This window comes from Alosa pseudoharengus, unplaced genomic scaffold (assembly GCF_046254945.1).
Source record: "Alosa pseudoharengus isolate Yale_2024_CS ecotype anadromous, Long Island Sound unplaced genomic scaffold, YU_APseudo_1.1 YU_APseudo_1.1_scf_9, whole genome shotgun sequence".
In the NCBI taxonomy this organism is placed as follows: domain Eukaryota; kingdom Metazoa; phylum Chordata; class Actinopteri; order Clupeiformes; family Clupeidae; genus Alosa; species Alosa pseudoharengus.
In genome coordinates this window covers 13,774,872-13,795,919 of record NW_027468881.1, presented here as the reverse complement: position 1 = coordinate 13,795,919, position 21,048 = coordinate 13,774,872, and the positions used below count along the sequence as shown (strand labels likewise).

General features: G+C 42.2%; 1 protein-coding gene across 1 annotated transcript in view; it reads right to left on the bottom strand.

Annotated features, from left to right (window-relative positions):
- noc2l (NOC2-like nucleolar associated transcriptional repressor) overlaps window positions 1-20,193 on the bottom strand; it is a 38,710-nt gene extending 18,517 nt beyond the window's left edge. The window contains exons 1-13 of the mRNA XM_076276491.1: window positions 20,147-20,193; window positions 19,418-19,549; window positions 19,096-19,279; window positions 18,860-18,964; window positions 17,919-18,033; window positions 17,657-17,753; window positions 14,975-15,053; window positions 14,448-14,558; window positions 9,032-9,145; window positions 7,929-8,117; window positions 5,581-5,720; window positions 4,822-4,933; window positions 746-859 (exon numbers count right to left, since the gene is read on the bottom strand). Of these exons, the coding sequence (XP_076132606.1) occupies window positions 746-859; window positions 4,822-4,933; window positions 5,581-5,720; window positions 7,929-8,117; window positions 9,032-9,145; window positions 14,448-14,558; window positions 14,975-15,053; window positions 17,657-17,753; window positions 17,919-18,033; window positions 18,860-18,964; window positions 19,096-19,279; window positions 19,418-19,549; window positions 20,147-20,166 (1,512 nt within the window). The 5' untranslated portion in view covers window positions 20,167-20,193. The remainder of the gene's footprint in view (window positions 1-745; window positions 860-4,821; window positions 4,934-5,580; window positions 5,721-7,928; window positions 8,118-9,031; window positions 9,146-14,447; window positions 14,559-14,974; window positions 15,054-17,656; window positions 17,754-17,918; window positions 18,034-18,859; window positions 18,965-19,095; window positions 19,280-19,417; window positions 19,550-20,146) is intronic.
- Window positions 20,194-21,048: the final 855 nt, after the last annotated feature.

The window sequence follows — 21,048 nt, the reverse complement described above, 5'->3', positions numbered from 1 at the left end:
TTTAACACCTACCAAAGTAAAATTCCTTGTATATGTAAGTACTTGGCCAATAAAAAAAACTGATTCTGATTCTGAGAGCACCAACAGGGAGAAAGGAAGAAAGTAGGGAGAGTGAAAAGGAAAGAGGAGAGGAAGAAAGTAGGGACAGTGAAAGGGAAAGAGGAGAGGAAGAAAGTAGGGACAGTGAAAGGGAAAGAGGAGAGGAAGAAAGTAGGGAGAGTGAAAAGGAAAGAGGAGAGGAAGAAAGTAGAGAGTGAAAAGGAAAGAGGAGAGGAAGAAAGTAGGGACAGTGAAAAGGACAGAGGAGAGGAAGAAAGTAGGGAGAGTGAAAAGGAAAGAGGAGAGGAAGAAAGTAGGGAGAGTGAAAAGGAAAGAGGAGAGGAAGACAGACACAGACTGACTAACTTAGACAGAAAGTGATAATTGGTGAAAGACAAAACAAGACTAGAGCGACAAAATGTCAGCTCACTTTCTTCAACACCTTTATTTCGCTTATCTGTTTGTTTCATTATGTAGTTATAAGTCGGGCTGAGCGACAGGGAAGATGAGTAATATCAATGGCAGTCTAAGACCGCTTAAAGGGTTTATTCCATATGGCCGGATGAGGTGCATGTCAAAGGTGAATTCAGGACAAACTCCATGGTCCATAGTTAGAAAGGAGACATCTTGGTCATCTAATTTATAAGCTGTTACATATGGAGAATTAATCCACCTCTTTTATGAGAAGTGTTTCACAGAAGCTCACCTTGAAGGCTTTCTCCTGTAGGTTGGTCTTGCTCAGCTTCAAGACCACGTCAAAATTGATGGGCTTGGCGCTCATGCGGCCTGGCTTCTTGTTGAAGTCTTCTTGCTGGAGGATCTGAGCAGAATACATAATGCTATTGCATCAATAACAATTGACACAAACAAACAATAACAAACAAACAAACAAACATAACAATAACGGGGTACTCAGGGTTCCAACGAGCTGACGAGTCGGAATACGACTTTTGGGGCGTTCCATTTGCAACTTCCTGATTATAACTTGGAGATATGACTCGGAAAACAATTGGTTACACATTATTTACTCAAATCAAACAGATAAAATAAGCAGATTTACTCAAATCAAACACGTGAAATAAAAAATAATTTCTAAAACAGTCTTTGGGATACCCAAACTTACTAACTTACAACCGACTACATCAGAAGAACCTTGGAGTATAACACTGGTGTACCTATGTAGCTTTGTCTAACAGAAGGTGGCACATCAAAAACACACATTCAGTGTGTTATTTATATCTGGGGGAGGCCCAGCACCAGCACAAGGCGCTGCTGGAATCTTGGCTGCACTGCCCAGGCCTTGAACTTGAGCGAAGTGCTTTGTGCGGGAGCCTTTTTAAAAGCTCTATAAAAATAAAATGGAATCTGGCTGTTAACAGCCATCTCTTTAACACAGGCCGAGCCAGAGACGGCGTTCTGCCTCACGACAAGCGGAGGTGGGTGGGTGCACACGCATGCATGCACGCACGCACCTCTGGACGCAACTGAGACTCAGGGGAGGTTATTCTGTGTTATTCTGTGCCCACTTCCCGCCAACTTGCTAATGGCAAAGCATAGAAGTAGGGTTGGGTATCGTTTGGGTTTTCTCCAATACTGGTGTTAAATTGTTACCTTTAAAATGATCCCGGTGCCAAAACAGTAGCCTACGTCGTTTTTCAAACAAAATGCCCAAACCAATGGTTGAAAGCATGAAAAAATTGCTTTTTTGATTGATTAAACAAATTTGAACACATGAAATTGAACTGTAGGCTATATTCAATTTATTACCAATACCTGTAGTTTCATTGGTTCTAGGCATAATTCTTATTGCAGGGGGCTTGCCATAACTTTAAATGTAAAAACGGCTTGCCATGGATGCACACACAATGTCAAACTTTCCTCTGCTTTCAAGTTTATCCAGTAGAAATGGCTTGCCATAACTTAAAATGTTAAAACGGCTTGCCATGGCCCTGCCAAGTCATATGCTGGTCATGGACAACGGCAACTGCAGCCTAATCTATCGTTGAGGGACTGCTTTAAAGTTTATCCAGTGTGTCCTCAAATGTTTCAATAAATTTGATGTCTTCCCTCTTTGTTAGTTTTTAAACATGTTACATATGCCGGTGTTTTGACGGAGTGTTTTGATTCACAGTACTAGTAGGTATTTTAACTGCAACTATGCACTAACATTAGGCTCCTGTCAGAGCAGCTTAATTAGCGATAACGTGCAGTGATGGCTCTTCGACAGCTCCAGATCAATGCAGAGGTATGTTTGTAACCTACATATTTATATTTTTACAATCAAACTTTTAGCATGATTTTCAAATTCATTGTGGTGCTGTATGGGCCTCATGCGAATGATAGATGAATGTCATTATGTAGTGTGGACGTTTTCTGAGAAGTTTTCACATTACAACTTTGGTGATAACATTTCAAATAAATGCCAGTTAGTACATTTGCAAGCTTTTTATGTAAACTAGGCTGTTGATGTCGTTTCATAGCCTTTTGCTTGTGTATTATTGCTAGATTTCAACTAGAGCTTGTGCTTTATAGTGTACTACTTGGCATGGGCTCGAGAGCTACCAAACACGGTCTACTAGCCTAGGCTATGTGGTAAGATGCAAATACATCTTGTTTATGTTAGCTAACTGTAGTATGTGGTGCTATCAGAGCAAGACCTTAGAGATGGCACATTATGTGCAGTGATAACTCTTACTAAAAAAAAAAAACGAAATTCATGTTGTTATTCGATATCGTTACTATCATTTGTGTCGGCACTGGTGCCATATTAGAACTGAGTTTCAGTACCCAACCCTAGTCAGAAGAGTATTGTGTATGTGACATGTTTGACTGAAGGCTTAGGGTTTCTAACTGCGCAAGTGAGTCTTGGTGTGTGAACACGTTGGGTGTGCGAGTGTAATAATAAATGTGTGTTCTGTGAGTGTGTGAATGGACTGTACGTTTGTGTCTGACTGTGACTGACTGTGCCTCCAAGTACATGCACGTGTGTGTGTGAGTTTATTTGTGTGTGCGCTGTAGGTGTACAACTGCGTGTGAGCAAACCGTGCTTCTGTTTGTGTGTGTGTGTGTGTGTGTGTATACACGTGTGCATGTGTGAGCTTGCAGGCTGCCGAGGGTCGAGGCGGCCTGCACAAACATCGGATGTGGTGTCGGCCTGCGGGGACCAGCAGGAAATGGTGGCGCATGGTCCCAACCTGATACGCTCAGGGGCGCTGGAGGCAGGAAGCCCTGAATCAGAGGGGCCCGCGCCCCAGCGGCCAGCCAGGGGGGGTGGGGGGCACCAGGGGCCACTTCTGCTGCTTCAATTAGAGGCAGGCCAGCTCAACCCGGCCCCTGGCCGCACACCTCAGCCCCCGTTTTAACGAGGGAGAGAGAGAGAGCAAGAAAGAAAAAGAGAGATGGGGGGAAAAAAACAGGAAGTGCAGTGCATCACAAATAAACACTGGGAGCTGAAAGCAGGTCTATGGGGGGTTGGGGGGGGGGGGGTTGCAGGCGGGAGGATGTGGTCTGCTTAGCGTGTTCACAGAGAAGCGTAAACCACAGGCTGCCCCCCCCCCCCCCACACACACACACACCTCCCACCACACACTCTCACACATTTTTATCACACTCTGGTCAGGCGGCTGCTGAACGCACAAAGGAGTGACCGTTCCACCAGCCACCCCGCTACCCACAGCACCCCTCTCTCTCCGGGCCCCCAGCCTTCCGTTGGTCTGGGCGGCTGCCGTCTCCTTGCTTCTATTCTAACTGCAGCTGCCACCACACGGTCCTGCCGCTCACGCTGTTGCTCTCACACACACACACACACACGCACACGCACACGCACACACACAGCATGTCAGCCACCGCACACTGTGGAAAAAGTCCTCCACTACTCCCGATAACGAAAGACAACTAACTGAGGGGGGTGCCTTGCTCACTGTTGCATGTGCGCACACACATACTTACACACTTACTTACACTTAGACACACAAACACACACACACACTATCATAGAACGAGGAACAACATGGAGTACATGTTGAAATTAGTGATTTCATGTGTGCAGTAGGTTTTCCTTTCGCCTCTCTCTCTTTCTCTCTTTCTCTGTGTGTGTGTGTGTGTGTGTGTGTGTTGATTCATCATTTGCCATTTGTACAGATTCACACGGCAGCCTTTGTGCTCACTCAGGCTTGTTTTCAGTCAATAGACAAAGACGGCGTCGCCGAGGTCGCAAGAGGAAACACACACACACACACACACACAAACAACAACAACGATAACAACAGCACAATACCAAAACAAACAACAATCACCACCCCTATTCCCAGAAGTGGATTCCCTCTCTCCCTCCCACCTAGGGCTGGCGGCACTGTCCACACCACTGGGCCACGTGCCATTGTCCTCCCCCCCATATAATAAGACCACAGTGGACGCAATCCACCACGTTATATAAATGGAAAGTTTCCCCCTCTGAGGCTGAACAAAGACTTGAACGTCACACACCCCGACATAGACAGACAGTAGACACACACGGCCCTGTTATTAAGTGGTGGTCACGTCGCACGCTGGGCTCCCGTATGGGCAAGAGAGAGCGGCAAGAGCTAAGAATTTAGAGTTTCACACATTTTTTTTCCCTCAGGGCTTTTTCCAGGCCATCCACACACACACACACACACACACACACACACACACACACACACACACACACACACACTCTACAGGGTGCTGTGAAGTGGTCGGCGGGGCACTGCCCAGACACAGAGAGCAGCCGCGGTGGGCTGTGGCGGAGAGGAAACTCACCTCCAGCAGGAAGGGCAGCACGGGCACAAAGGTCCTGGTGCTGGAGGACAGGAGGGTGAGGGCACGCACGCAGTGCAGTCGCAGCGGGTAGTAGCGTGCGATGGGCACCAGTCTGGAGAAAGAGAGAGCGAGAGAGAGAGAGAGAGAGAGAGAGAGAGAGAGAGAGAGAGAGAGAGAGAGAGAGAGAGAGAGAGAGAGAGAGAGAGAGAGAGAGAGAGGGGAAAAAAGTCAGTAAAGTTGCAGTAAGGACTAATAGGAAAAGCCAAGACTAAAAAAACCTTTATAAAATCTTTAATAAAGGCATGCATAATTGCACCTATCAAGCTACTGAAATATAATAATAAAAAAAGCATATATACATATATATTTATAGTCTGCACTCCATGCAAAACATCCAGAGAAACTCTTTCACTAACAAGCAAATTAACAACACATACAACCACATGATCACACTACAACAGGTCCTTGAATACAAGCAAGGACACACACACACAAAATTTAACCAACAGCTCCACATGCTGGTGGCTTTGCAGCGCTCGTTTTCCCTGTGAGCATGTAAAAATTAATGCGTTTTCCACCCATTCCCACAACTCCCTGAAATAACTGCCATTGCTAAAAACAACTGTGAACTGGCCATTACATGCACAAAACCCTCTCCTGTTTAAAGCTTCTGGTAAAACCAGTCCACACCCAGGCAGCTGGGCAGTGTGTGTGTGTGTGTGTGTGTGTGTGTGTGTGGGTGGGTAAGGGTGCTCTTACTTGATGCAGCCCAGGATGACCTGGCACAGCGGGTAGATGAGGGGCTCCAGGATCTCGCTGGGGTAGAGGGTGCTCAGCACACGACACCACAGGTGCAGGCAGTGCACGTATTGCCAGTTATACACTGACTGGTACGTCTCCTGGACACAGAGAGCAGAACATTATATGAGTGCATTAGGGGCCTCAGAGGTAACTTCCTAACAATCATCTATATTTACATTGTAAACAGTGAACATACAATGTCTTTCCTTGCAAGTTATTAAAAAGTGTAAGTATAAGTGTAAGTATAAATAAAAAAAACACTGAACAAAGATCATGTTTAAATCATGACTTTATCTGAATTAAATAATGATTTTCTGAGTTTTACGGTAATCATGATGATTTCATGAGTGACGTGAAAATAATACAATAATATATTCTATCCATCTATTAATGATAAAAATGTCTGTGTCTGTTATTAGCATCTCTCAAACCATTCGTTTGACTGATCTCAAATTTGGCAGGTGTCTTGCTACAGGTACGTGTCAGTGCAGAGCCAAGTTTGACGTTGTTTGAATAAGAAATGCACAAAATATTGTTCAATATCGATAAAAGATGTACACATTGGCTTTTGCCACTCTAGCCGTTGTAGCCACTCCCCCTCTCACATAGCACAGCACTGAATCAGTGCTAATTTCATATAACCATGCATCATTCCACAAAATGGTGTTCGTCTTCTCTCTCATCAAGTTATTTAATTAGGCTAAACATAGCCTTAACTCAAAACAGCTGTTAGACCTACCGTTAGGCCTATGTCATTTTGATCTGTCAAAAATGTCAAATGCAGACATGCTTAAATTCTGCTTACTGCATGTTTATTATAATATAATGATGTTTATTATTGAATGCTTAGCTGGAATGTTGTTTTTTCTTATTTGCAGACATGTAATTGGCTACGGGGACTACGTTTTTTTTTTACAGGAATAGCATGTTTGTAACGGGCACTGCACTACTTATCACTAATATCACAAATAGGGTTGGGTATCGTTTGGGTTTTATCCGATACCGGTGCTAAATCAATACTTTTAAAACGGTGCCGGTGCCGAAACGGTGCCTGAACCGGTACTTTGTTTTTAAAATGTTTTAAATTAAAATGGTCTAAAGCATGAATTGCTTTTTTTTTTATTGATAAGACAATTTTGAACATGAAATTGAACTGTTCTTTTTTAATTTACTATCAATATCTCATTGCTCCTACGAATAATACATTTAAATGTTAAAACAGCTTGCCATGCATGCACACACAATGGTGAGCTCTGCTTTCAAGTTTACCCAGTGTAGGCGGTTTGCCATAATGCATGTTAAAACCGCTTGCCATAAAACTGCCAGGTCATGGACAACGGCATTTGAAAGCAAGCTAATCTAACAGGGACTCTATTTTCCAGTTAATTCAGTGTGTTCCCAAATGCTTCAAGAAATGTCTTGTCTTAACCCATAACACGCTGTAGTTTTGAACATGTTAGGCTACATGTCGGTGTTGAAGTGTTTAGATTCCCAGTGCTAGCTTAGTATTTTAACAGCAACTATGGCTATTCGCTAACACCAGTCAGCTGAGTTTAATTAGCGATAACGTACGGAGATGGTTTCGTAGCCTCTTTGACAGCTCAGTGACATCAGATATGTAACCTACATATTTATGTTTTTGCCAGCTAACTTTTAACATGATCTTCATATTCATTGTGATGCTATATGGGCCTCATGCACATGAAAGATTAATATCATGCCATTATGTTGTTTAACACACCGTGAAATAAAGTTTTCACCTTACAACTTTGCTGATAACATTTCAAATAAATGTCAGTTAGCGCATTAGCAAGGATATTGTGTAATGTATAGGCTAGCCTACTGTTGACGTTGTTTCATAGCCTTTTGCTTGTGTGTAGTTAGGCCCACTGCTAGATTTTGACAGGAGCTCGCATGTCGCTTTAAAGTAAGCTACTTGGGCTCACGCAAGCTGTCAAACACTGTCCACTCGCCTATGTGGTGCACCCCTCTGGTTTATACATCCAGTGTTTATCATATGTTAGCTAACTGTATCTGGATGTGTTTTTTTTTTTAAAAAACGCTATTTAAGCACCGAAATGAGGCACCGAAATCCACGTTGTTATTCGATGCAGTCACTACCGTTTGTGTCGGCACCGGTGCCATATTAGAACCGTGTTTCGGTGCCCAACCCTAATCACAAAGAATAACACACACACACACACACACACACACACACACACACACACACACACACACACACACACACACACACACACACACACACACACACACACACACACACACACACACACACACACACACACCTTCTTCTTCATAGTCATGGCATTCCTGAGGTGGATGGCCAGCTGGCGGATGTAGATGAACCCGTGCTGGTAGGACACTTGCGTGTCCAGCGCGTACATCTCGGACAGGGTGCGCTGCATGAAGCTGATCAGGGGCAGGATGGTGGGGGAGGTGAACTTGCAGTTCTGCACGTAGGCAATGTACATTTGCTGCAATTAGAAAACAAACACAAACTGAGTTAGAACGTGGGGCAAAAGTGTAGTCAGATTGATAGCCAGCAGGATATATTACCACAGAGGACCTACAGAGAGCACACAATCACTGCATATACTTACAATGCAATACATTTTACCAAATGTGGGCCCATTAAGGGATATTACACTAAATTCCATAATTTTCTCGTGTGCCCATTTCCTGTGTTGGGGTGTTTATACAAATGTGTAAACTGATTTGTTGCTAAAATCCAAATGTACAGCATGTGTCTGAAATATCCAAATAGTGTGAAAAGTAAACAGAGGATGCCAATTGTTTGTTAAGAGAACTAACCCATGAACATTTCTCAAAATTATTAGTACCTTTTTAAGCTTAAAGGAATGTTTCGGAGCAAAAACAACCTAGGGTCTATTTTCAGAAGCTAACAGGTTCAAAATGTTGTTTGAGAGCATAATTACGTTAATTAGTGGAGTTTTGAGCAAGAACGTTGTTTGCATTAACACCAAATTGTCTTACAGTGAAAGTAAACCGGGCATAAACACACGTCAAAAACAAACTGACAAGTTAATGCAAACGACCTTCTTGCTCAAAGCTGAAAATAGACCCTAGGTTGTTTTTGCTCCGGAACATTCCTTTAACTTCATATAATTGAAAATTCCACAACTCTAATTTTATATCTGAACATGGCTCTAAGCATCACCTCACTCATCCTATAAACGTGATCTACAACATACACCAACACACACGTCAAAATACATGATTTCTGATTTACCTTTACCTGTACATTTCACTGTCCGTTAGTCCATAAACACATACGCTCAGTTGCTCACTTACATATATACACACACACACACACACACACACACACACACACACAGACAGACACATATAGAGACACACACACACAAACCTTTAGAACGACACTGAGGTAGACATCCTGCTTGTGACGGCAGATTTTGCTGAGGGCCAGGAAGGCCAGAACCCTCACAGTCTCCTCTCCTGTGCTCCACTGCTTCACCAGGTGCTGAGGGGACGGGGAATCAGAGAGATCATTAACACCAAGTCTACCTGAACAGTCACCTGACTGTACAACTTCAAGACAGGCAATCAGCTACCATAGAAAAGGAAAACAAAATACTAAAGAACACTACCATAGAAAAGGAAATACTGGAGAACACAATTTCATTTTTGCTGACAATAAATTAAAGTCTGTGCTGAATGACTTCTTCAACTGACAACAAACCATTTAAACTAGGGCAGCTAAATAATGGCTAAATATCATATTTAGTCAATACAGAGATTGTGATTATTACACAATGATTTTGAAACCATTCATTCTCTACATTTTCAATTTGGAAATTTGGATTTGGTTTCATTTTAAAAGTTATCTTACTGATGAATTTTAAAATAAGTGTAAATACACACACAGTGTTTTAACTTCATAAAATCTTGCAAAAAGAAATGCGGCATTCTGGTTATCATGTTCTAATAAGTCTACTCCCTGACCCCTTAAGAAAACTGCAAGTTGCTTGCTATTGAGTTGTTTTGTATGCATGTGGCCAGTAGGGGGAGCTGAGAGAGCAATCGGCTCAGCTGAGCAACACATGCATGTGATGAGGTTGGTTTCAACTTCAGTAAGATTCGACACAGTTTGTACAGACACAGGTAAGATAAAAAAGTTGGAGAGTTATATTCATAGAGTATAGTCTTGGGCCAAAGACTTGCCCTGCACATTTGTAGCCTACTTTACATAGTGCTGCCAGTTATGTTGACACACTTGATGGCTTAGGATAGCCATCATGTGAACAGAATTACTATCATCAATAAAAATTAGTTTCTTTTGAAAAGCGCAAGGCATCATATTTTTTTCAGGGACAAATGGCATTCCTTGATGTCACTCATTATTGGCATTGGCAAGAAATGGCATTCCTTAATGTCATGTTCATTAATGATGTAATCACTGATATGAACATCGACTTTATGTGTTTAACTGAAACCTGGCAAGTGCCAAATGAGTTTATCACATTAAATGAAGCCACTCCACCTGGGTTTGAATTTATTGATAAGCCACGCTCGGCTGGGCGTGGGGGGGGGGGGGGACTTGCTATGCTCTACCGCTCCTGTTTTAAGGTTGTGTGTGTGCCTCTGCAGGATTTCTCATCATTTGAATGTCTTGCTCTGAAACTTACTGGTAGTCTACCACTACTAATCTTGCTTATCTATAGGCCGCCTAAAGCATCACCCAATTTTCTAAATGAATTTGCTGAGCTTCTATCTTCTGTATGCCCTCTGTATCCATCTATCCTTGCTCTGGGTGATTTTAATATACATGTTGATTCAAATAACTGTAATTTTGCCAATCATTTTCTCAATATGCTAAACTGCTTTGATCTTGCCCAGCATGTGAACTTTCCCACCCACTCAAAAGGTCACACTCTTGATCTTGTCTGCTCCGCTGGTATCTCTCCATCTGACCGCTGCCCTAAAGATCTCTCTGTCACTGACCACAAAGCTGTAATGTTTAATATTGCTGTTCCTGAGCCTCATCGATGTCCCCGTGCTTCACGCTCCATCACGTATAGGAACACCAAGAACATTAACACAGCTGAGCTATCAGACACACTACAATCTCAACTCGTGGATAAGCCACTTAACTTGTGTCCTGATGATCTTGTCCTACTCTACAACTCTCAGCTATCTGATACTTTAAATAATCTGGCCCCCTTGAAAACACACATTGTCTCCTTTCTACACTCTGCTCCATGGTTTACACCTGAGCTGCGCAAAATGAAGGCTGCTGGCCGCCAACTGGAGCGACGTAGCAGAAGGACTGGCCTAACTGTCCACGCAAAGGCATATAAAGACCAGGTACTGGCCTACAAGGAGGTTCTTAATGAGGCTAAATCTGTGCATTACTCCACCATCATTGCCCGAGGTCAGCATAACCCTAGAGCCCTGTTCTCCACAGTCAATAAACTACTCCAGCCCAACAAACCCTTTCCACTTACTCCTTCAACTGATCTTTGCTGTGACTTTCTTGATTTTTTCCAAAACAAAATAAACACCATCTACAGGCAATTTCAATCACTTCCCACTGCTGCTACACTGAGTGATGCCCCCATTACCAGTCCAGTCCTTCACCTGTGGATGAGCACTTTGTCCATGACCTTGCCACCAAGGCTAGGTCCTCTACCTGCCTCCTGGACCCTATGCCTACTCCACTGGTCAAGACCTGCCTGCCGGTGCTGTGCCCCCTCCTCGTTCACATTATAAATTCATCTCTTCTCACTGGTTCTGTCCCTCACTCTCTCAAAACTGCAGCTATCACTCCTGTTCTTAAAAAAACTGGAGCAGCTACCGACGATCTCAAAAACTACCGTCCCATCTCCAACCTGCCATTTATTTCCAAACTCCTTGAGCGCACTGTTGCCACACAACTCAAAGAACACCTGACTGCTCATGCCCTATGGGAAGTGTTTCAGTCTGGTTTTAGGGCTCAGCACAGAACCGAGACGGCCCTGGTCAAGGTCACAAATGACCTACTACTTGCGGCTGATACAGGCCATGTCAGCATTTTATTACTGCTGGACCTTACAGCTGCATTCGACACGGTCTGTCACAACACACTGCTCACCAGGTTGGAAACACTCTTGGGTATCACTGGCACTCCACTCTCCTGGTTTAGGTCATATCTTACAGCTAGGGAACAGTTTGTTTCCATAGGTAATTTCAGGTCCCCCAGTTCACCCCTTTCACATGGTGTTCCCCAAGGTTCTGTCCTAGGTCCCCTGCTCTTTGTCATTTACATCCTCCCCCCTGGTCATATTCTACGTCAGTATGGTTTAAACTTCCACTGCTATGCTGACAACACACAAATCTATATTCACACTAAGCCCTCCCACACACTCCCTCCCTCCAATCTGGTCACCTGTCTCAATGCCATAAGCAACTGGATGACACACAACTTTCTCAAATTAAACCATGACAAGACAGAAGCCATACTCATTGCCACACCATCTGTACTGAAAAAGCTGGAACAATCACATTTATCCATCCCTGGTTACTTCACCACCACTACCTCTGAAGTCAAAAACCTTGGTGTCATAATTGACTCTACCCTTTCCTTTGACTCTCACATCAAACACATCACTAAAACAGCCTTCTTCCACCTCAAAAACATTTCTAAACTCCGCCCGTCCCTTAACCCCACCACTGCTGAGACTCTCATTCATGCTTTCATAACCTCCAGACTTGACTACTGTAATGCCCTGCTCTTTGGTGTCTCAGCAAAGAGATTAGACAGGCTACAATACATTCAAAAATCCGCTGCAAGAGTTCTCACCCGTACCAGGTCCTGGCAACATATCACTCCCATCCTCCATCAACTACACTGGCTCCCTGTACAATACCGTATTCAATTCAAAATCATCCTTCTGGTCTTCAAAGCACAACATAATCTTGCACCCTCTTATCTTTCAAGCCTCCTGACCCCTTACCTCTGTAAGGATCCTAATTACCAGGCTGATGATAATCTTTTCAGTCATATATTGACTCTTGATCAACTACTAAGTGTGGGCCTATTGTGGGCCCATTGTCACATATTGCTGCTACAACAACTTTTGATTATATCTCTAACCTTTGCCTTTTTCACAGGAGAAACTAACTAGGAAGCAGGAAATGTAATTAATGTGTACCTTGTCATGTCTTGATTAATGCACTCTCACTACAATGGTCTCAAGTCTCATCAAAGTACTCTCAAATCAGATGACCTCCAACCATGTGATCCCAAATCAGCTGACCTCCAATCATGTGATCCATATCAATGTAACTAACCACAAACTAGGTAGTATTTAAGTGATGTTCACAGAGCATTCTGGGAGCCATTCTGTACTCAGAATCTCCCGCACCACTCTGGTGTGTAGTCATCATCCTCTGAGCTGGTATGTTCATTCTCTGATTGCTTCATATGGTTTCCTAAATGTTCCTTTAACCTGTTTTCGTAACTTTCACATTATTCATTTAGATGTACCTTCTATAATGTATTGGATGAATAGCTTGTACCTGACAAATAAATTGTTATGTTCTGACCCGCATAGCCTTTCTATTGTACTTGTAGACCAGAGTAGCAGTTTAGGTAACGTTACTAGCATAATGGACGGTTGGGATTAGTTATCGCCGCCGTAGAAACTAAATCAGCTGGGAGCTGGCATGTTATTATGAAATGACCAAGCATTACACAGCGGTGGGCAGTTTGTCAGCGATGGTCCTAGATTGGTCGCGAAAACCTAGCACAGCCTGACCCCCTGTAGCATAGGAATTTGCTTGACTGTCTAGCACGCTGATGAGTATAGCAGTCCGGATCAGCATGTAACCTCTGACCACTTCCAGACCAAATACGTGTTATGTTTAGGAACCGCCCGAATTAATCGGCAGTTGGAGGAGACCTATAGTATATATTCCTAAGCTTGAGCGCGTGTCACAAGAAAACAAGTTAGGCATTCTCATTAACAATATGTATTGTGGGCGTATCAACCCACTAAGCATAGCAATGTTACATTGAACCGAAACTTTTCCAATACTGGGCGGTCAGATTTATTAGGTTTAACAGGGGGTTGTAATCAATTGATATATTTCCAACAGCGCGCGGACAGCTTCACGATTTCCTTCGACCACTCCCAGTTCCCTCATTGGTCCTGACGAGTGACGTCTTACACCAACCAACCCGCACCTTACGCTCCACTGATGCCCACCTCCTATCCACCCCACTGCACATCTCCGTTCCATGGGTGACAGGGCCTTTAGCGTGGCTGGCCCCAAACTCTGGAACTCCCTCCCACTTGCACTACGTCAAAGCACTTCCCTGTCCACCTTTAAATCCATGTTAAAAACTCACCTTTTCACTCTTGCTTTTCCTTCCTACTCATAACCTTGCCTCCTCCATCCCACTTGCTCCTCTATTACTGTTTTATTTTATTTTTTTTATACTTTTGTTGGCAATGTCTGTCCCCTGCTGAATGTATAGTGTGTTTTACTAAGTGTACTGTCTATTTGTACTGTCCCTGTATATGTTGCTTTTATGTCTATGTTCTCTTGTATACTGTCTCTGTTTGATGTTTTTATGCTACTCTTATGTCTATATCCTTTTCTCTTATTGTACAGTGTCCTTGGGTGACTTGAAAGGCGCTTTAAATAAAATGTATTATTATTATTATTATTATTGAAAACAAACTGCTTCAGGTGATAAGATGATCTCTGCACTCAGATCTGCACTGGTTTCTACGCTTGATTGATAAATGAGGGCCAGTGTGATGACAGGATGGTTTTACCTTCAGTAATATTCGGCACTGTTTTGCCAGACACAGGTAGTAGGGCACCATCTGGTGAATATGACGGAGAACAGCGGCAATGACTGTGGCTTGAGTTAGACTGGACAAGAGCTGTGAACAGATTCATGGTGCACAGGTCAACAACAGTGATTCACATGTATTGACAAGCATGTATAGTAAATCCTGAACACTTGAGTTGGCAGTTGCTCCAGGACACAAAAATTCACAAACAGCCACATTTGTCCTTAATACTGCCTAAAACAAAAATGAAAATTATCAAAGTTACTACAATTACTTCAGTTAATTTTTTCACAACAATCACTTTCCAGATCCTGAGGGGTATACTACGAAGCAAGGTTACTGGTTTACCGAGGTAACTTCAGGAGTAACCACTGATGTTGAACAACACGGAAACAATGTGTAAACTTTATAAACAATAGTGGCTCAGTGCAGTGTTCTTTTAGTGTTCAGCGGTTACTCCTGGTTAATGTGTATGTGTGGATGAGTAGGTTTGTACTTTTCCATACCTGAATGAGACCACTAAGGTACATTTTGATGTCAAGCATGTTCTTCTGCCACCTCTTACTGGATGATGGCAATATCAGTCTGCAAATAAGAAAAACAAAACAATGGGGACTTAAAAAAAGAGGGGTGCATTTCCTTGTCGACACAATACACACAAGCTGTTTTTAGATAGAGATTGCGCAAAATGTACAGCGAGAAAAGACATCTTTATGCTGAATTATCTGTCTAAAAAGGAGGTGAAAAATTGCCGCCTTGGTGTGAGTGTTCACATACAAGCCGGCATGTTGAGGAGCCAGGAAGCAGGGCCAAATAGCAAAATGAAGCGTGACGTGCAACTTTGGGCCTGAACAGTAACGCATGGGAACAAACGATGCCCCGGTCATACCTGTGCATTATTTTCAAACAATGATAGCTTTGACATGCATCAGTTTAGCTGGGGATTTTGCCATCAGTAATTTTGCCCCCACCCCTTTTGACTGCTGAAAATAAAATGTGATACAATGAACAGAAAGCCTTCAATGTGCTTAATCGCCATGTAGCCTGTTAAACAAATTAATGCATGAAAAAGTTGTGGGTCACATTAGTGAAGGAGACGTTGCTTGTCCCTGAAGACGAGTCAGATGTAGGCTATACTGTAGTTAAGTTGGCCTATATGTATAGTTGGCCATTCATCTAAAAATGCTTTTCTAATGGATGCCAGAAACTGCTATCTAATTATGACCGTTTGTAAGGGTTAAGCTACCATTGTAAGTTTTGGTTTGCCAGGTACATATAGGCTACAGAAAAGTGTTTCTGAAGAGAATGTTTAGTCAATTTAGTCAGACCTGTGTGATAGTAGAATATGGCCAAGCTATCTCTATCTCTAACTAACTCACTCATATCGAGAAGAATGCATGACTGAAATAATGGTGGACTAACTATGGATAATTGTGGATAACTTGCAGTAGACCATAGAGGTAAGAGTTCATTGTCATTACGTTTAGCTGTGTTTGCTTGTTTGGCTTCATAGCATGTTGCTACTTTGTTTGTTTTAAACAGTGACATTTGGTAACATATGTGGTGTCATCAAAACACCCGCCCAGATTCCCCCATTCTGCCTTGATGCTTTTACACTCATGCCGAAACCAAATGTTTCGCCTCTGTGACTACTAGCCTCCTTGGTGGTAAAATTGGCGGGCCACGTCGACCCCCCCATTTCGCCTCGATGTATCTAAAACCGACAGGCGATCCGCCAAAAAGGCTATATATATATCGCGGCAAATCCAGTAAAACCGTTTACAGTTAGCTTATGCTTAACCTGATGTAGTAGGGCTGCACGATTATGACCAAAATGCTAATCACGATTATTTTGATCAATATTGAGATCACGATTATTTATCACGATTATTAATTAATTTTAGTGACAAAAATATTTTTTCCCTAAACATATTGGACTTGCTATCTGGCTCACCCAAATTCTTCCCCTCACTTTTACTCCCCTAAATTACTGCAAATATAGATTTGACTGCGACTTCCAAACAACTTCCAAACAAATGTTTTGTGCGTGCTACTTTGTTAATATTTGGGAAAACGCCCACCGGGAATCCTCCCAACGCTCCCCATTAGCCACTTAAGCTCTGCTTCGTGTTCATGAGTTTACTGTAATCGTTAGTCCAGGGGTGTCCAAACTTTTTGACTGAAGGGCCACATTGGGTTTTGAAAATTGGCCAGCGGGCCACACACAAATAATAATAATAATAATAATAATGTGATGTGACAAGCTGTTTTGACATTGACATTGTAAACGTTCTCTAAGAAGAGTGTAAAAAGCAGTTTGCAGTAGCCTAAAGTTAACCACAACGTCGCCTATCGCTGGAAAAAAATAGCGAGCGGCCTATGATAAACTAATAAATGCTCGGCGGCCGAATTAAAGTGCATGGCTGGCCGCAGTTTGGACACCCATGGTTTAGTCATTCGTTGATATGTAAAACACTGACGTGTAGGCTACATTTTCATTATTGTTCACTCGTTTTGAGTACGCTGTGTCTTGAAACGCATATGCATTGTAGGTTGCACATGTAGCTTATAAAATACATGAATAAAATTCACGGACCCCGTCGTTAGCTCAACTCTTATTACAGTATAGGCTATCGGAGGAAGCAAACAAGGACTAAAAGTTAACGTGATAAAAAAGGCATGTGTGGTTTTCGTCATGTGATGTGTTTCACGGTATGAGTTGAGAGCCCTGCTTTGCTTATATTTTTGGTTGACTTAACTTGCCTGAAATCCTAAATATTTTCAAACAATGGATGATCCGCTTCGAGGGACAAGCTCTTGGCCTTCTGCTGTGCCACACATTTGATTTTTGATCGTCGTTTATTGTATAGTCTAACTAGCCTACTAATAGTTAACATTATGTCACTAGTCCACAGTGCATCAGGCTGAGCAGTGCAGGGAACAGCTGTCATTGGTAGGCTGCATGCAGGCACATGGTCAGACAGCGCTTGATTTGTTTTGTAGCGGAGCGTTCTATGGGTTGACAGGTTGGTTCTATGGGTAGAGCACGCATTTGAAATATCGCTCGATCACGCAAATTTGATCGTGGGAAGCCAAAATCGTGATCGTGATTAAAATTCGATTAATTGTGCAGCCCTATGGTGTAGTGCCACCTGTGAGGGGTAAGTGAAGAGGCAAATTGTCCTTACTTCTTCTGGTCTTGTTTCTCAAGTGACTTGAGGTCAAGCATCCTCTGCAGAGCCACTGGGATATCTCTTATGCAGAACAACACCAGCGAATTGAACACTACACAAAGACATTGGAAACAACAGACAGTACACAGTTACACATGCCTTTTGCCATTATGGAATGACAATGTTAGCTAATGCTTCAACGAACACATTGCACATTACGTTGCATTATGTTTGCACACATTACATATCCCTGCACACAAGTCGACTTTTGCATTACCTGCACTATCGGACACAACGTATCGACACTGGTCATCACTCTCGCCTTTCGTTGTTGCTACAGCGCCTTTGAAAGCTTGAGTGACTTCTCTGAAGAGTCGTTGGGAGGGTTCAGCCTAGAAACAAAGACAATTATGTTTTGAAAGTGGCTCAAGCCGAGCCACAGACAACAAAATTTACAAAATGATTTACGTAAGCCACTCACAGCCAGTATTACAAGTTTTTCATGATTATTATTATTTATTACCAGTATTAAGCAGTTTCCAGCTTCTGGCATATATAGTTAATCTTTTCTATTTTTTACATTCTTCTATGAGAAATTAAGAATAATAGCTAGCTAATGATAAGTCACTAAAACATATTTAATGAAAGCACTTAAAGTCCACAACATGTCACACAGTAAATGCAGTGACAGACTCATGTCACTAGTCATGGGGTGTTTGCAACAGACCAGGGGGTATACTATGAAGCACGTTGGACATATCTAGGCTATCTAGACATATCGAGGCTGTGTCTAGCCTATAACATTAAATAAATCGATTGCAATCAGATGTTGTATCGTACGCACGTCCATAGTGGCATATTTGCACGCACAACACTATTAAAGCGCATTTGAGATCCAAAATGTTTGTAAAGGCGGAGCTCCACCTGTAAGATATATGACAGAATCCTCCATGTGAGATAACTTTAGTTTTCAAGATAATTGATTGGTCAGTGGGCGGTAGTTTTACACGATTTGAGCTATAACTTAGCACATAACCTGCTCCCGACCAGGTTTGGTTGACAGCATAAGACACCATGGTGATACAGCGACGCTGAAACAGAGCCACTTCTGTGTCACAGCATAGCATGGCTTTGAGCGCAACATACCTCACTAACCCACTAATCGAGATTCGTAGTATAGCCCACAGCTGTTTGTTTTTTAAGCAAAATAACCCTCACTCTTAGAGCTGCTTTCCACTCAGCGATCATCTTCTCTGTGACTGGGATGGATTCAGCTTTCTTCGACTTGGCAGGTACATCTTCTTCCTCATCAGATTTGGCCTCCTAATGGGAATATAATGAAAAGGTTCAAATGAAGTTTTTCCTATAGAGAATGATAAACTTATGATAAACAATAACAAGCAAAACCAATATGGATGTTTTTTCCTCGTTGTTACAAGAATGACTATGCATACCTCTAGTTCAGAGGGTAGCGTGTGATACTTCTCCTCATCCTCATCCTCTGAGCTGTCTGAGTCGTCAAAGTTCAGCAGCTTCTGGTCATTGGCCTTCAGGAACTTGTAGAATTCTGGATCCTTTGCCTGAAGCCTAGCCAGCTGGTCCTTGTGCTCAGTCGCCTTACCTTTCTTCTTGGGGATCCTACAACACAGCGAAGTTAGCAAAAACAATGAAACAGTGTGCTGGTACTGTCTAAAAGTAAAAGGTTGTAAAATCGTACGTTGAAACATGGACATCTAAGGACTTCAAATCAGACTGTACACAGCATACAACACTCACGTCTCCTGAGGGTCAGTTTTCTTCTTCTTGCCATTCTGTTGGATATGCTCTTCTCCATCCGAATCAGAGTCGTCTCCGTCTGAGTCAAAGCCAGACACCAGGAACTCATCTACGGACAAGTCTTTCAACTTCCTAAAATAAGTCAATAAAAAGTTAAAGAAAATCAATAATCATTTACCAACAGATTACCATCACAACTTAATAAATCGCGTCTAGTTTGCTAATCAACAATGTTTCGATAGCATTCGTTACACTTGCAGCTGTGACATTAAAACTTCACAAGACTATGTAGTCAGTTTGATTAGCTATAAAACTTGCTATAAAGCTATCCACTTTTAAACCAGCTAACTAGCATGCTCTCATACACACTGACTGATAAGAGCTATCGGGGTGAAATGATCTCATCTACATAGCAAATAGTATGATACAGCGGTAATACTGAGGAAATTACTTCTTTTTATTTAGTCTCAGACTTAAACATGTCATAACAACTTTCCAACGTGTGTCCAACTTAAGTTAGCCAGCAAGCTTTATAGCCAGCTAACTTAATGAGAAGGACATCTTAGCTCACAAGAGAATATGGGTCCACTGTAAACAAAACTCTTGTCTTAGCTGTACGTTAGACTAATTAATAGGAACCCAAGCAAAATGATCGACACATTCCTACAGGGTACACTTCTCAAATCCACGTATTTCAGTATAATTTGACACGTTTTCCTTATGTCTTACCTCTTGTGCTTGCTTGCCATGCTGGATAGAAAACGTGCCTACAAAACGAATACCCACAATGCACCGCGCAGCAGTGACGCACTCAAACCTAGCTTTATGTTTACGGTCTAAAAATAATGATTTACTAATTCAGGCGGTTATGTTTCACCATTTAGCAGAGTAACAGTGACTCTTATAGATACTTATTTAAATAGAAAGTAGCCACCTGTACACATGCCCCACCAGTGGCAATAATAGGCTAAATGTTTTGATTGAACATAAAGAAAATAGCCTGTACTGGAAATGGTTTGGTGTTTTTATTGAATTAGGTGTGGAATACATGGAATGGTTTGGTGTTTTTATTGAATTAGGTGTGGAATACATGGAATGGTTTGGTGTTTTATTGAATTAGGTGTGGAATATTCAGGTGTGGAAAACGAATGAGTAGCCTTTTTTCAGATTGTCTTAGACTTTCAAACAGACAAACTGTTTGCTACTGGGATAAGTTTAGTTAATTTACTGGGCTATCTTTAGCCGGGTTAAAACCAGACTCATTGCTAACTGTATTTAGTCTTGTTGTGCCTACAACTCCGGCCTGAATAGCTCTGGACCAATATGAATGCAATGATGCATTGCTGAATGAATTAATCGGGGTAATTAAAATGTCTATTTAATTTATTGCATTAGCCAAAACCCATAGAGAGAATCTCTCCCATAGAGAGAGGGTATATGCCAAGTAAAAACGACATATTTCTGACTTTCTTTAGTAGGCTAACTTAGTGTTTTCATGAGGTGAAAATCGTCTGTAGGTTAGCCTAAAATCAGTGGTAGGCTATGATATTTAGAAATCCAGTTCTATTTCTGATGTGCCTAAATTATGTTCTTCTTTGCAAGAGGATTTGCAATGTGTTATCCTAACAGAT